Below are 17,291 nucleotides of genomic sequence, written 5' to 3' on the forward strand. Positions count from 1 at the left end.
ATTTGGCGAAACCTTAAGTGATTAATAGGCTAGATTTTTTTTTTTTGGGGGGGGGGGCATTTATCATGAGCCTGGCCTTGACATGTTGATCCTAGCCCCCATGTAATTGAGCCTTGACCCTGGTGTAGTCCCGTACCAACACTCGAAAAGGTCACCCTGAAGCTGAATAACGTTGAGGTCAGAACAAAGAATAACACTCCACAGCAAATGTGGATTGATTCGTCTATTTTACCATTATGACACATACTAATCATTTTCACTGCATGTAAAATGTCTTACATGGATTAAACCAAATTACCTAGTAGTATAAAACTAGCAACAGCTGTGTTTTTATTTTGTTTGCTAGATTAGTTAATCCAATCAGCAGCTAAATGAATAGCAAATAAATATCAAAGCCATAGCTATGTCAATTACTTCACCTGATAAATGTTGGCTCCTTGACAATAATTTGCAAATTGAGACTATTATATGTAATTAGATAGCTAGACAATGAGACAAGAAAAGGTTGTCTTATTATTTCCCCAATTTTCACCATCCTGTAAATAATGATTTCTTATTTATATGGCCTCCACAGTACGTAGCTGTGGGATGACAACGAAATGTCAAGTCACGCGCAGATGAGACATCCCTGTTATAAAATTATGCCGATTCCAGGGCGCGCGGTTTAAGGGTTTTATCCGGAGGGCGGTGGTTGGGGGAGCTACGGTGTCTGGCTTTGTATACGCCCCTTTTCATCAACTAGCGGGACAAGAAAGAGGCAAGCCACAGCATCACAGTCCCTAGAACACCTCCATCTGCCCGGCTTCATGAGGAGCTGGACGGACCAGCCGGGACCTAGTATCAGAATGTGGAGAGCAGTGCTTGCAAAACTTCTTGTAATATTGATTTTGTGTACTTTCCGTTGTCATTCACAAGGTAAGATTATTCTAAACTCAGCTAAACATGGATTTTATTTATCAACATACTTATAGTTATTTGTGAACGTTTGCCTTAGATTAGAAAATATCAACCACTTGTCGTTTATAGACCATAAAGCATATATGGTTGAGTGCCCTGATTTTTTTTATTGGGGATTTTGAATACATAATTTTGTCAAATAAAGGTAGATAGTTAATAAATGGAATTTGGCTATCTATCTGTAGAACCACAACTCACAGACATGTGTGATAAATGCTTGGCTTATTTTATTTATACTATATAAATCACTCTTTAGGTCTAAAATAAATGTATGTGCATTTTCTCTATATATTTTAAAAAACAATATTGTGCATGATCAGACAAATCTTCAATTAGTTAATTTCCCTGCACAATAAATTTTTCAAACTTAAAAAAAATATAATGTAATGTATTTCTAATATATATATTTTTTAACAAAACTATTCCAACCCGAAGCGTTATTAAAGCTTGTATTGATTACAAAGCCTTTCTCAGACAGATTTGAAGTTCTCTTGGAGAACTTTTGCCTGAGCTTTGCTGTTGCTAGGTAACAGAAGGAGCATGTGACTTGCAGACAATCTGTGTGGACTGCAAGCTACTAGTAGGCCTACAAATCTTACTGAGAGAAACTCAACGGCTTGATAGTGCAAAACCTAAAGATGTTAGCTAATTAGCATTAATTCAAGCACTCCCTTTCCCTAACATGTTGTTGAAAACGAATCATATACTTGTTTTGATTGATGTAAAATATTCTGTTTTATTTCCCTGATGCACAGGCCTACTGGTGTAGCCTATACCCTACATCTCAAATTGTAATCTGCTTTCTTTTTGCTCAACCCTTAGTATGTAAGCTCCTTAGTGTGAATCGAGCAACTAATTACACTGCAGCTGCTGTTGAAAGCAACTGTTTCTACCTTAGGAACAACCGGCAAAAGAGTGCATGTAAACAACACAGGAAAAGTTCTTACTACCTGAAAGGAAGACAGTTTTGGCTAAATAGTCAGTGATTCTTTTCTTAAATATTAATAACTGCATTCCAAGACAATACACCAGTAAAAGAGTCATTCAAAATAAATTAAAAACTTTTAATCAAATGTATCAATGTAAATTATCCAGTTTTGTTCTTAATAATATAGAAGGGATCTCTATTAGACTATGAGCATGGTCTTGGCCAGAATTAATTATAATATTCAATCGAATCTGATTGAATATTAACTATTAACTTTTCAAGTTAATAGTAGCCAGGGTTGTCTCTTCACAAATGAACAATGATTTATCAAATATTTATGTCATCATTATTGAAAACACAAATTAGTCTATTTTAGTCTAGGCATATACCAAGTTTTAGGCGCATTTCAATGACAAGCAACAAAGCCTTATGCACTTCCTGCATCTTTTGCAGTTTTGAATAATGGCACTTGTTGATCTCCTCAGAAATGTGAGGCAGGAATGGTTGATTTAATCCAGATTTATTTAGCATGTGTTTGAGAGGAAATGACTAAAAGGGCCTTGATGCAGAAGGACAGGTTACTTTCTCTAATCCATTGAGCCTTATTTCCACTGGGTCCTCCAGGGATAGGATTCACACTAATTTTTGCCCTGTCAAAGTTTAACCAAAGCTAATGTGGCTAAGCTTGGTGATCATTTCATGTGTGACAGACAATCTTTTGTGACTCATTATCATTTAAATGTGTTGTAAAATGCATGTGTCTGCATAATAGATAATAAGACACACTTGCAGGGTGATTTCATGTTAACACAATAGGTAACAAAGGGACTGGACTTGGTGGATGAATAACCTTCATAATGGCTAGTTGACTATCTTTTGCAAGTATGCAGATTGTGGTGGTTCAAAACATGTTTTTTGCTGGTTAATTGTTTGTTAGGTTTATTTATGCAATATTGGGTCAAAGTTTGTCTTTAGTCTCAATCATTTGCTATTAACAGCGTTGGTTATTCAGGGTCTTGTGAAAAACATGATACAAAAATGAATACTATGTAAACCAAGATATACAAAATGTTCTGTCCTTGGCTTTATACATCATTTTGTTAATGCGTGGAGGAATGTGGGGTTTAATATTAATACTTGCTGAACTATCTCAAACTGGTTAAGTTAGTTTGTTGCTCTCACATAATAAATATAGCCTATAATAAGTTGTGTTAGTGTCACAACAAAAACACTAAGGCTATAGGTTGATGTAGACATTTAACAATGCACAAAAACCCTAGCAAGCATGTGTGTGCCAAACCTGGCATAAGCTGCTGCCTTTTTCAGGATAAATCTACAAGCAACGGTATGGCTAACAGCCTGCTCTTGGTCTATTGACTGACACATCATCAGAGGCAGTGTGAACCCAAACATTTGACCTCCAGTAGAAGTACAGTGTCTCAGTTTCCGCTGATTTCTTAAAAATCTTTAATGTTACACATTTTTAATGTTACAATTTTTTAAAATCATTATAAATGTATGTGTTTTTTTGTAAGAATCAGAAGTACAGCTTAATTCCTCAATCGGTATTTCCTGCCTCCTTTTGTAACTCTGCCAAACCCCCTTGGGCTTTTCTCTGTTTTGTGTGTGGCAGTAAGAGCCAAAGTCAGTTGTTCAGCAATTGACTGCATTCTGTTGCATCAATTTCCATATGAAACGGTGCGGCAGCACTTTGCTCTGACAGCATGGAAGGATCCAGAGTTCCATGCTGCCAGACGTTTTCTAGACACACATTCAGAGAGCGCGGGAGGACGCAACACAACAATGCAGTATTGATGGAAGTGGCTTCACATCTTATAGGGGCCCCATGTGATTGGAAAGAGATGTTTTGGGGAATGGACACTTTTTGGTGGGGGTGGGGTCTTCGGCTCCACTTTTTGGAATAAGCTGTACTGTATTGGGCATTCTGCTATCCATCTCCGTAGTCCTTTTGGCGTGGTGACACTTCCACTTATGAGGTTGCAGCCCTGCTGGCTCTTCCATTGTGCCATTGTGATTTCACAGTTGGGTCTGAGGCATTGGGAGGCTTCATTCTAATGAAAATTCCTCCGGTGCTACTCTTTGTTTGGCTGTAGTAGGACGTCCTTATCTTTCTATGTGGATAGTGTGGGGTTCTCGCCTGCTGTGGGTTTAAGATGGCTAATTAGAAAAGACATGGTCAGAGAGAGTGACATAAAGACAACACCAAACTAAACAAAACAGGCAAAACAAAGACACTAACGAAAAAGTACAAATCCTTAGACCCCACATTCTTAACAGCATATTTGCATTATATTGGCCACTTTTCTCTTAACTTATTCTTGAAAGTAATTGATTGACAGAGTCAACCTAGTTTGATTTTTGTTATAAAATGTTGGCATAAAAAAATAGCAATTTACCAATTTATTACTGAAGGAATAGTTACTCCAGTGACTTAGAAAAAGACTATGGCTGAATGTAAGAGCAGCTTACATTCATTGAAAAGTCCACTTTAGTCACCTTTCCCAGAACTGATACTGTCAGGAAACACTGGCTTCATTTGAAAGTCTCAGAAGATTGGTTTCCTTTTGGCAAAGGTTGTTGAAAGCTGTTAACCTAATGTATAGTGGGCAGGGTTTATAAACATGTGCATTGTTTCTCTGAAACTGAAATCCAGTATTGCTTAATTTTAACAATTTGCACTTTAAAAAATATGTTGATGGAAAACAACCATACTGTGTGTTTATATAAATATATATATATATATATATATATATATGTATTTATTTATTGTGTTCTTCCCCTTATTACACTGTGTTCAATTATATATTTGAGATTAAACAATTATTTTGGTGCAGTGGTCTGTCATTGCCGTGCAGCCAAGTGTTGGCAGTACCCAGGCATCTCGCATACAGAAAATTGGCTGTGCCCTATGATGTGCACAGGATTGCCTTGTCCGGTCACACTACTGACTCCTTGTGCTAGGTCGGCACCCACATCCTCAATCGAGGTTGTTAGCCAGGGAGTAGTCTCACCTCCCTGCACATGTGCCTGCAAATACTTGATAAAGCAGAGTGTGATAAGATGCAGAACAGCTTGGCGGGATTTGTGTTGGAGTATGCATGTCTCAGTCTTTAACTCTCCTGAACCTGTTGGGGAGATTTTGTGAAGAGGGAAAAGCATTTAAGTTGTCTTGTTTTTTTGATGAGCAGGGGGACACCACGTTCAATCCTTCTTGCAGTGATTCTGGTTTTATAAAAACAAGTCTGTCAGACATCCAATTTTTTTTATATATCTGACAGATTTTTTCAAAGCAATCAGATATCAAAACATTTGACATATTCTGGGTTGATCTTATAATGACGGCATTGAGCATGAGACTACTGACTGTCTGTTCACAGGTACAACGCTAAACCTAAATGTCTTTCACTGGTGTCATTGTGCAGTTCTGATACTGTATGCGGCGCTTGTCTTACTTGCATGTTACAGATGATGCTGAAACCTCCTGGGATCATTGATTCCCAACAAAGGCACCCTTTGAGCTAAAGTGGTAGCAATTTTATCATTAGTAAACTGAGCAGGAAAAGGCTTTCTTTCCAATTGGCCGCTGAAGGAGTTAAATATGATGCCCATTTGGCTGGCATGGTTTAAAGGCAGTTTGTTGGTGTTGGCTAATTAATGAGAAAAAACCTCAATGAGACAAGACCTCACGATATGAGAAGCCCCTCAGAAGGCTTTTAGTGCAGTAGCACAGCCAGTGACCCCACAACTCAAGTGGAAGTGATCTATCTTTGAAGAGCGCATTACATAAAGGGGCTGATAAACTGCTGACTCTAGCCTATAATAAACTGTCTGCTCACACAAAATGTGTCAAGTGAATGGGCTGAGATTTTACAAGTCAATTAATTAGATTTGATATATTTCTGACAAGGAACAACAGTCTCTTACCTCATGAAAGTTCATGTGGTAAGGGATTTGATGTGTTTTTGAAAAGGAACAAACATTTATTCAAGCTGTCTGACTTATTGTTTGGCCTGTCAGAGGTTCATTCTTCACCAGGCTTGTACTGTAATTAAAGGGTCAGAATAATAATGTGTCCAACAGTCTCAGTGTGGCCGTGCATAGGTCTTGGTATCTCAATCCCCCTAAATGACTCATGTAACGTGTGCAAGATGACCTCATCAATTCTCAGTACAGTCTCTTACCTCATGAAAGCTCATGCGGTAAGGGATTTTATGTATTTTGAAAAGCAACAAACATTTACTTACGCTGTCTGTCATATTCTTCAGCCTGTCAGAAGTTAATTCTTCACCAGGCTTGTACTGTAATTAAAGGGTCAGAATAATAATATGTGTCCAACAGTCTTAATGTGGCCTTGCATAGGTCTTGGTGTCTCAATACCGCTAAATGATACATTCAACGTGGGCAAGATGACCTCATACATTCTCAGTACAGTCTCTTACCTCATGAAAGCTCATGCTTAGCTTTTTGTTAGAGAAGTCATATTATAATTTCCTTACAAAATGGTGCAGAAGAAAACATTGTTGAAAACATTGTTTTCTTTTTGACAGCTCTTGAACACTATCTCTTTAGTTGTCTGGTCATGTCTTGGAAATTAATCTGGAATAATAAAATCAAATGTCCAATGCTTGGAAATGTTCTGTTTTCATATTTTCCTCTCATTTAGTTTTGTACATGTATTTTGATTGAGGGGAATAGCCTGATTCATATATTGGAAATCAAAAGCAGGTTGTTTGTATTGGTGCTGGTATTGTTTGTTTCCAGCAGTTTGTGGTGAGGTGTTGACGCAATGCAAAATCTCTCTCTTCGGCACATTTTTGACAAAGCAGGGAGTGTGTTTCATGGTAGTGGATAAGACACGGTAGACCACCAACCCCAGATATGCACCACCAACCACCACCTTGCATCTCCCTCAGCAAAGAATTTGGGTTTAAGGGTTGCGGTACCACCCGGTACCACTATTTATCCCAATTACATTTCTGACAAGGAACAGCATGCACCATAAATCAGTCTGTCAGAGAGAGACAATCACAATTACGCATTCCAATTCGGAGGGGTCTGACAGAGCGCTCTGCCACTGAACTATGCTTCCCCGGTCAATATCTCCTGGAAAATGTCAGGGAAGGTGGAGTGGCGTATCTTATCTCTTCAGATGCCACTCAGTGAGAAGATCAAAAGGAGGCTTGGGAAGAGTGTGTTAGGGGTTGTGTAACTTTCTGGATGATGTCTGGCACGCTCATCTCCAGGTCCTGTCAATGCAGTTTACGGCATGCTAAATCAATAAGAGACACTACTAAATGCACTTCACACTTTTTAGGTGTTTAGATAAAGATGTAAAGAGTTCTAGCTATGTATTTAACAAAGTAGAGAGAGAAAATGTAAAAGTGATTAGATGATTTTAATTTTATTTTTGGGTTCCAGGGTGGTCCAGCAATGTAAGCTTATATTTCCTGCCCTTGTTCTACTGCAGCATGTGTTCAGTTCTGGCTCACAGCTCTAACAGCCAAAAAACAACATCACCACTTTCTTGTCCAATAATAAATTAAAACACCTCTTCAAAATTTCTGACCTTGTTTTTAAAGTACACGTTAATATGATTAACTGATCTTTGGGGAATTATGCACCTAAATGTTTTACAGTGGTGTTGGATTGTCCAAAATGTGGTTAAGCAACAACGATCAATGTCCTGTGTTAAGGTTGTGAGACGGGGCAGTTCCGCTGTAGGTCCGGGCGATGCATCCCAAATGACTGGCATTGTGATGGAACGTCAGATTGCGTAGACAACTCAGACGAAGCCGACTGCCGTGAGTAACTGGATTACAACCCTCTCTCCCTCTGAGTTTAATTCGCAGTGATCAAACTGGCTCACCTTTGGCTCTGTTCAGTTGTACCAAGTTCAGAAAGGGCATTGTTCCTTTGAAGTGTCTCGCACAACAAACCCATGACATTGTCTTACTTGAACCATTACCTGTTGGCTGTTGTTGCTGATGACGTGAAGACTAATGTGAGGCTACTGTACGCTTCCTCAGCTCATGTAACATGTGACCAGAGTCATTTCCAGTGTTTGAGTGATGGGGAGTGCATCCCAGGTGTCTGGGTTTGTGACGACGAGGAGGATTGTGAGGACGGCTCGGATGAGAGACAGCACTGCCGTGAGTACTCACACCCTGCGCAAAAGAGAACGCTGACACACCATAATCGTGTTGTACGCTGTTTCAAATATTTTGTGTGTAATTCTCACCCGTGTGACAGGTGCCCCAAGTGTTAACCCACTAAAAAAATCAATCAAGGGGGTAGAGGACTGTTGCACTTGTGGTTAAGTCGCTCTTCAATCTCTCTGCAGCTGGTCGGACGTGCTCCAGTGGGCAGTTCAGCTGCAGCAACGGGGTCTGTATCCCAGGGGAGTACAGGTGTGACCGACTGCCCGACTGCTCCGACGGGGCCGATGAGAGAAACTGCCGTAAGTTCCCTAGTGTGACTTACATTCTTGCCTCAGGCTCCTATGGCATTTTAATCAATTTGTAAGATTAAGAGGTTCGCTGACTGACAGAACGGCCACAATATGCTTCTTGTTGTCAGAGGTTGATTGCAGATTCCTAGGTGGATTAGTCAAGCTGGTGTTCAGCTGCTATTCCATTATTGTGCCGACATGCTAGAATCACAGTGCCGCACACTTTTGGTAATCTCACAATGGCAGAAAAAATGCAGAGGTCGGTTGTGGTGCGAATAGAAAATGTACCATAAGTGTTTCTATCCTCCAATTGGCTGTTTGCAATTTTTCTCTTGTTGTGACTGAATAAGCTGAGCCTTAATTCTTTACAAAGCTTTATATTTCATAATTGAATTGCCACCATGACTTCATTGGGGAGCAACAAAGGGTATTTAACATTACCAAGTGGTTTAAATAGGGTGGGCTCTTCTACTGTTAAGGAGATTAACAGGGTTTAGAGCTGCCAACGTGGCGGCTAAGATAATGATCTGCTAGCAGCCGACGGTTACATTTGACTAATTGCAAGGATTTGTATTAATACTTGTGTACATACACACTTTTTATAGAAATGTTTGACTTTGAAGACTACTAGAGACAGTTCTCAGTGGGAAGCGTTATTCATACGCCTCTTTAAATAATTGATTTGTACTGTATTAATGTAATTAATTGTTATGAATTGATGCCTTATTCCTTGTAAGCCTTGAGTGTTCAATAGATGGGCTTGTTCTTCATGTTATGGTAACTTGTCTTAATCAGTTCTGACACAATCATTTTCTTCTCAGACTACCCCGAGTGTGTAGAGCTGAGATGTGCCAATGGAGCTTGCTACAATCAGAGCCAGCGCTGCGACCGGGCCTTGGACTGTCGCGACGGGTCAGACGAGGCCAACTGCAGTAAGTGTCCACTTCTGGCCAGAAAGCGTGACAGCCGAGTTATGGGAAGGAGCGGTGTGTGTGTTTTCTCCAGCACAGTCAGTCACTGAAGGGGTTTTGTGTGTGTTTTCTTCAGCACAGTCGGTCACTGAAGCTGTTTTGTGTGTGTATTCTCCAGCACAGTCAGTCACTGAAGCTGTTTTGTGTGTGTTTTCTTCAGCACAGTCAGTCACTGAAAGGGTTTTGTGTGTTTTCTTCAGCACAGTCGGTCACTGAAGGGGTTTTGTGTGTGTTTTCTCCAGCACAGCACTGCATCAACGGCCAGTTCCAGTGTGGCAACGGCGAGTGTATCCCTCAGCGCTACGCCTGCGACCACGACGACGACTGCGGAGATGGGAGTGACGAACTGAGCTGCAGTGCGTACCTGTATCCTCCTCGCACCACCACTGCTATCTGTCAACCCCCAGTTGGCACCTCTTATCTCAACTCGTAACCCAGATAGATATCCCCCTAACTTGGACTTAATCTGACCCTTTCAATGTGCTCTCTCTTTCCATCTCTCCCTCTCTGTCTCTGCCTTTCTCTCTCCTTATAGCTTATCCCACCTGCAGAGGAAGCTACTTCACATGCCCCAGCGGTCGCTGTATTCACCAGGTCTGGCTTTGTGATGGGGAGGACGACTGTGAAGACAATGCAGATGAGAAAGGCTGTGGTATGGATGTACTCTACAGAATTGCTCCACCCTTTCCTCGTTCCTGTCATAGAAATAGCTTGCCACCTTTTCTAATATTGTGACCAGAGTCAGGCAAAGAAAAAACAGAAAGCAGGCTCAGAAAGTGGGTTCAGAAAGCGGGGCAACGCACTTGTGAGTGAAAAACTCTGCTGTGTCAGAACCGATTGACCTTTAGGTCTCCACGGTTGGTGTAAGTTGGACGCTATGCTTGTGCTCCTTTAAGTGAAGTAGTCAAAGCCTTCTTGGTGGTGTAACACTGCTCAGCCCTCCAAAGAACTTGATATTTCTTTCACTCTGCTCTGAAGAGTGTGTTTTTAGAGGATGGGTTTCTGAGTCCCCCAGAGACCCTGTGTGACCCCCCCCCCCAAGGATTTAAAGTGAGTTGTTATACCACACAGTGCTTTCCCAGACAATGAGGTTGGTGTGACAGTGCCCTTGAGTTCAGCCCAGGCGTCCATGCATTCCTGCTGATGATAAGGCTGCGGCCTTTCATGCCTCGGACACGTTGTTGCCGTTTTGTCAGAGCGAGGCACTGAAAGTTGCTCTGTTCTACCTGCAGATGCCGTGCCCCGTGAGTGCTACCCGGGAGAATGGCCCTGTCCATCCTCGGGCCTGTGCATCCCCATGGAACAGCTATGTGACGGGACACCTCAGTGTCCAGACGGAGAGGATGAGACCAACATCACAGCCGGACGCAACTGTAGTCAGTACCAATGCATGCCGTTTTAAAGTGGACTCACTCGCACGCAAACACAGAAACTAGCCTTTGTTTTGCGTGGTCAGGACTAATGTGTGTCTGCGTGTTGTGGTCAGGTATTTGGAGGTGTGCCTCTCTGAGCTGCGAGCATCGCTGTCATGCGTCCCCCGCGGGAGGGACCTGCTCATGTCCTCCTGGATATGTTGTGAACAACAACAACAGCCGTTCCTGTGTTGGTAAATACTGACCCGTTAACTAATTTACCTCTGAAAAGAACAACAACAGACTCAGACGACCGGGGGGGGGGGGGGGGGGGGGGGGGGGGGGGGGGGAGATGTCCTTTTCACTCATTCTGTTGCTTTTTTATTTTCTTATTGGGGGAAGATTTTGAAGACTGTCAGATGTGGGGTGTCTGCGATCAGCTCTGTGAAGACAGGATAGGATCCCATCACTGCAGCTGTCGAGAAGGCTATTTTCTGGAGCAGCACCGATACTGCAGAGCTAACATTACAAGTGAGTGGCCGGTGTTGAGCTTCAGTGTTCTTCAACATAACAAACCCATTCCTTTAGGCCAGAGGCCCTGAGCCCAGCCTCCTGTCAGCCAGCCTCCCGTCAGCCAGCCTCCTGTCAGCCCGCTCTGCTTTCTGGTGTATTCTTGCGCACTGAGTGTTGTTTTAGTCAGTCGTTTGCTTCTGTGGACCAGAGAATAGCTCTTGACAAAGACATCTCTGCCTTTGAAGATGAGGCCAGCAGAAGAGCAGATAGTTGCCCTGTTGGTAATAGATCTTCAAGCCCGTTTCCAAAAACCATAAATTCAAAGGAAAATAGTACAAAGACAACATATCAAATGTTGAAACTGAAATTAGTTGTTGTTCCTTGAAAAATATATGCCAACTTTGAATTTGATGCAACCAACACATTTCAAAAATAGTTTGGGGATTACATTATCTATGGTACATAATATCATTAAATGATTCAGAGAATCCAGAGAAATCTCTGTACGCAAGGGAAACGGCCCAAAAAAACTATATTGGATCACTGTGATCTTCAGGCCCTCAGATGGCATTGCGTTAAAAACAGACATGAATCTGTAGTGGACTGCATGGGCTCAGGATCACTTTGTCTGTGAATACATCATTGTCTGTGAATACAAATCATTGTCTGTGAATATATTTGTGAATGTCGCTGCATCCACAAATGCTAGTTAAAATTCTACCATGCAAAGAAGAAACCAGATATAAACAAGATCCAGAAACAAGGCTGTGTTCTCTGGGCCCATGCTCATTTAAGATGGACTGAGGTGAAGTGGAAAACTGTCCTGTGGTTGGACAAATCAAAATGTGAAATAATTTTTGGGACTCATGGATGCCGTGTCCTCTGGGCTAAAGGAGAAGGGGACCATCCAGCTTGTTATCAGCACCCAGTTCAAAAGCCACCATCTGTGATGGTATTGGGGTGCATTATTGCACATGGGATGGGTGTCTTGCAGTGGCGGCTGCTGGTCTTTCAAAGAGGGGAAGCTCATTTTCGGCCTACATTATACACTCGGGTCTTTTGGACCCCAGACAATAACATTTAATTTTATAACAGAACAATATATATACATATATTTTTTACAAATATAATTTTACTCTGTTTATTAATGGCTTCGCTAAAATCAGGTCGACAATATTGCCACTGTCTGCCATCGTGCGCAGTTTCACCCGCGTACGACGCTAGCCTTGCCTAGTATTAGAATGAATGAATGAACTATCTAAAAAATATATATTAAACTTTGTAAAACTGAAACAAGGATTGTGGTGTAGCCTATAATTGTGTGAAATGTATGATGCAAATCGGCTAGCAATTTCACCAAACAAATATCAAGAAATATTGCAGCCGTTTGTCTTTCGAATACACTTGAGAAATCCGCGATGGGACTGAGCGCGAAATAGCTTCAGTGACTTCTTATAGTACAGACGGCTGTCAGTGAAAAGGAGATGCAGTTTGACAGATCGTCAGATCCTCCAATCATCACGCGGAAGCCCGGAGTCCAGGCCAGCCCCCTCCTCATTCACCCCCAGAGACACTGAGCGTCCGTGGGCGGGACATAATCGCAGCATTTATCCAATCACCATCTACTTTCGGAGCACTGAAAAAAACTGTTCTAAGCAGCCCCATTGAAGTCAATGGACGCTCGGCTTCAACAGGGAAATGCACTGTGACGCTGCGGGATTGTATGACCTGTAGCTGATTCTGAACTAACTAGTTTTAGAGATGAACGTGTTTTAACACACTTTTAGTCAATAAAATGTTTACACAATAGTACATATTTGACCTTTTTTTTTTGACATTATAGGGGAAGACGAGCTTCCCTTGCAGTCTTAAAGAAATCCCCACTGGTGTCTTGCACATCTGTGAAGGCACCATTAATGCTGAACAATATATACTGGGTTTTGAGCAATAAATGCTACCATACAGACAATGTATTTTCAATGTAAAAGAGTCTGGGTGCAAAACTGGCCTTCCTGCAGTTCAGACCTGTCACCTTTTGAAAACATTTGGCGCATTGTGAAACAAAAAATACTATAAAGGAGACCCAGAATTGTTGAGCAGGTGAAATCCTATATCAAGCAAGAATGGGAAAACAATTCACTTTCAAAACTGCAGCAGTTTTTTGAAATGTGTTACCGGCATCATATTCAGTCATATATTTTTCCAAAAACAATAACATTTCTGTGGTTCAATATTTAAAATGTTGTCTTTGGACTACTTTTAATTAAATATAGGGATTAAATGATATGCATTTTGCATTTTACACAGTGTCTCAACTTCTTTGGAAACTTGTGTGGTATTGATCTGTCTCATGTGAGTTTCTAAAGAAATTGATAAATGTAATATGACAAATATGACAAAACCCTACTAGCTTAAATGACCAAAATGCAAATATAGGGTAGATTAGAATATTCTGTGTAATTTATTTATTGCTCGGGTGTGTAAATTATTAAAATTAATGATATACAGTCAACAAAATAAATGTACTGAAACAGCATATGACAGACATTTATAACCAGAGACGGGGAAATGTCTGAGCATGTAGACTTACTGACTGTATTGTCTACTGCCTGTAGCTGGAGTGGCCACACTAGTGTTCTCCAATGGTCGTGATCTGCTGATTGGTGACATCAATGGACACAGCTCACGCACCCTGGTCCATTCCCAAAACAGAGGAGTTGCTGTGGGGGTGGACTTCCACTACCTCCTCAACAGGGTCTTCTGGACAGATACTATTCAGAACAAGGTAATACTGGCCTTTGAATACTTTTCATTCAAGTCCCATTATCATTGGTTTCCTGTGGCCCTATTTTGTCATCAATACTTGGTTATCAGAGTTAATATAGTAAGAATGGCAGCCTGTAGTAGAACAAGAATGGAATCCAAAACGGCTAATCTGGAAAACTGTCTGATATGTTGGTATGATGTTTGCATACCTCAGTGTAATTCTTGTAACCCTATCGTGTTTGTGGTAATCACACTTTTTTTTTTTACAGAGTTGACCTTGTTATATGCATTCTTTGGCCAGCTCAGATGGCTTTGTTCAGCCTCTTGGCTGCTGTATGGTTTGAACCCTAGCCATGTGGTTGAAAATCAGGGACATACCAGGAGCAGAGTATCTGTGTAGATCAGCCACCTCAACGGAGGAAGGTCAGACGATTTTAAGTGGGGGTGTCCGCAAACAGGGCATGAGAATGCGCTGGGCAGTTTATACTAGCAGCCTCTTTCCGCATCTTCAGTTTCTCTTTAAACAGGTCAGCTGAAAATCCTGCTTTTTAGACGTCTGGATCTTGTTTCAAACGAGCCAGTGCTGTAAAAGAGCACTATCCCTTCCTAGGTGCCAAGGCTTCAAGCCTGACAAACCGGTGCCATCTTGGAACCGGTGGAGGTTTCAGAACACTATCCGACCGGCACCACTAAAATGCCACTAGACAGACAAGATGGAAGTCAGACAAGCAACCAAATCCCAGCCTTAATAATAGTAATTTCCTACCCATTCCATGAGTATCCTGGTGACATATTTCCATCCCTGTTTCTCGGGCTGTCTGCTTTTTACATCTCCCAGTATTTCCGGAGTCTTAACCACCAAACGGGGCTGATCTATTAGAAACAAGGCTTTCTTTTGTGTGCAGGTGATGTCGGTGGATATGGACGGTTCCAACATGCAGGTGGTTTTAAATGTATCAGTTGACTACCCTGAGAACCTGGCCGTGGACTGGGTGAACAACAAGCTGTATGTGGTGGAAGCCAGCGTCAACCGGATTGACATGGTGGATTTTGACGGCGCTAACCGGGTCACGCTGATTGCAGAGAACCTGGGAAACCCTAGAGGGCTGGCTGTGGACCCTACTGTCGGGTGAGTGGAGGACCGCCCCCATCCTCTGACCTCCACCCTTGCTCCCTCTCACTCATACTGCACCTGCAGGGAGTATTGTGTGTGTGTGTGTGTGTGTGTGTGTGTGTGTGTATGTGTGCGCGCGATTGGTAGATTGTCCAGGGGGATTAGTGAGCAGTAATAAAAGAGATGAGCCTTATTGAAATCCAAGAGGCCAGTTCAACAGTGGTGGCTGGGTCGGGCTGCCACAGGTAGATCTGGAAGTGATAATGAACCTATGCAGTTTTTCCCTGGTGGGGCCCACCTGTACGACGGAGGACATGGTCCGTTTCAAATTAAATTAAAAAACGGAAATCACGATTTGTTGGGCTGCAATGTTTGTCATTTTATACCTAGAAGGATATGAAACGTTGCTGCTGTGGAATCCAGGACCCGGGACCTGTTCTGCTGTTGGAAATACATGTTATTGAACAGACGCTGAATGACAAAGGAATTACTTTATTTTACGTGAAAATACCAAATAAACAAGAAAGACTCCGCCCCCGCCAGTTGTCCCAGGATTTAAGACCCAACCCCCAAATACCACAACTCCCTTCCCACCCTCCACACCCCCTCCTACTCTCCCACAGTCTCCTCCCCCCCACCGGCTTGGGTGCCGGGACAGACACACACAGCCCTAGAATATATATGATAATGGGAGTGCACCACTAAATCTCATTTAGATTAAGATGCCACTTAGTCCTGAGTGTAGGTGACAGGTTTACCATGTGTGTTCACATTGGGACAATTTGTTGCTGTTATATTTTTCAAATTTTACTTGGTAAATGAATAACAAACAGTGTTTATTAAAAAAGTGAAACTGAGTGACTAGTTGCGGTTTAGTGTTGGTCAACCCTACTCATTCTATGTCTCTATAATTATTCCTTTAGCCAAAACTGGGATAGATGATTGTCCAGTTTGCCAATGGTCTTTATTGCATCCAGTTTATACTGTTGATGCTGAACCGGTTTTCTTCACCTCACTAAAACCAAATACACTTTCTTATCAGGTTTCTGTTCTTCTCGGACTGGGAGTCTCTCAATGGGGAACCAGGTTTGGAGCGAGCTTACATGGATGGCACAAATCGCTATGGAATCATCAAGACTAAACTGGGCTGGCCGGCTGGGATCACACTGGATATTGATGCGAAGCGCGTTTACTGGGTTGATAGCCGCTATGACTACATTGAAACCACTACATATGATGGCCTTCATAGGTCAGCACGCTGCATTTTTTCCTTTCAAAACAGTTGTTGTTGTCTAAATGTTGTCTAAATGTCTGGAGGGACATTGTGTAACGAGTGAAAAGCAAGCAGTTTCCTTTCTCACCCGTTCAGGAGAACCGTGGTCCACGGGGGTGCCCTGATCCCACACCCCTTTGGCATCAGTCTCTTTGAGCACTCTGTGTATTTCACCGACTGGACCAAGATGGCTGTGATGAAGGCCAACAAGTTCAGTGACACTAGCCCTCAGGTGGTCTACACGACATCCCAGACCCCACACGGAGTTCAGGTGATACACCGACTAAGACAACCGTACGGTAAGAGTCTCTTTGATGCAGATAATCCACATCTCTGTCTCGCCAGTGTGCGTTCTGGCAGTGGCTGAGTGTGTACGTGGTGTTTCTCTTTGACAGTGACCAACCCTTGTGGTGCAGACATGGGTGGATGTGAACAGATCTGTGTTCTAAGCCACCGGTCAGACAACCAAGGGCTAGGCTATCGCTGCAGATGTCGCATGGGCTACGACCTGCATGCGGATGGCAAGAGATGTGTGGGTAAGATGACCATGCGAACCTTGTTCTTTGAAATCCAGTCGTAAGCCAAGTCCTCCACGCCATCCACTCTATTGGCCGCTAGCACCTCCCTGCCTGTGGAGATCAAAGACAAGACAGATCCTTTCTACATGTGAGATGTGAGAGGTTACCCGGAGGTCAACGGTGGATGTTTTGTTCTCCCTCCCCAGCGGTGAGGCAGTTCCTTCTCTTCTCCAGTCAGCTGGCTGTCCGAGGTATCCCCTTCAACCTGTCCTCTCAGGAGGATGTCATACTCCCGGTCACGGGAACACCCTCGTATTACGTTGGGGTGGACTTCAGCGCGGAGGACGACTCCATCTTCTTCTCAGACACGGCCAAAGACATCATCTACAAGCAGAAAGTGGATGGAACCGGTGAGAGCATCTTATATTAT

General features: G+C 42.5%; 1 protein-coding gene across 4 annotated transcripts in view; it reads left to right on the top strand.

Annotated features, from left to right (window-relative positions):
* The first annotated feature begins 764 nt into the window (after positions 1-764).
* lrp2a (low density lipoprotein receptor-related protein 2a) overlaps positions 765-17,291 on the top strand; it is a 49,647-nt gene continuing 33,120 nt past the window's right edge. For 3 of the 4 annotated variants that reach the window (XM_020055049.3, XM_020055051.3, XM_020055050.3), the window contains exons 1-16: positions 766-915; positions 7,600-7,707; positions 7,933-8,055; positions 8,247-8,363; positions 9,176-9,286; positions 9,568-9,681; positions 9,861-9,977; positions 10,558-10,701; positions 10,812-10,931; positions 11,080-11,208; positions 13,806-13,975; positions 14,862-15,085; positions 16,113-16,319; positions 16,440-16,642; positions 16,739-16,879; positions 17,068-17,271. In XM_020055049.3, coding sequence (XP_019910608.3) covers positions 807-915; positions 7,600-7,707; positions 7,933-8,055; positions 8,247-8,363; positions 9,176-9,286; positions 9,568-9,681; positions 9,861-9,977; positions 10,558-10,701; positions 10,812-10,931; positions 11,080-11,208; positions 13,806-13,975; positions 14,862-15,085; positions 16,113-16,319; positions 16,440-16,642; positions 16,739-16,879; positions 17,068-17,271 — 2,341 coding nt within the window. In that variant the 5' untranslated portion in view covers positions 766-806. Of the gene's footprint in view, positions 916-7,599; positions 7,708-7,932; positions 8,056-8,246; positions 8,364-9,175; positions 9,287-9,567; positions 9,682-9,860; positions 9,978-10,557; positions 10,702-10,811; positions 10,932-11,079; positions 11,209-13,805; positions 13,976-14,861; positions 15,086-16,112; positions 16,320-16,439; positions 16,643-16,738; positions 16,880-17,067; positions 17,272-17,291 lie in introns of all 4 variants that reach the window. The other variant, XM_020055047.3, reaches the window with a different exon arrangement.

The sequence above is a fragment of the Esox lucius genome, chromosome 16 (assembly GCF_011004845.1).
Source record: "Esox lucius isolate fEsoLuc1 chromosome 16, fEsoLuc1.pri, whole genome shotgun sequence".
Classification (NCBI taxonomy): Eukaryota; Metazoa; Chordata; class Actinopteri; order Esociformes; family Esocidae; genus Esox; species Esox lucius.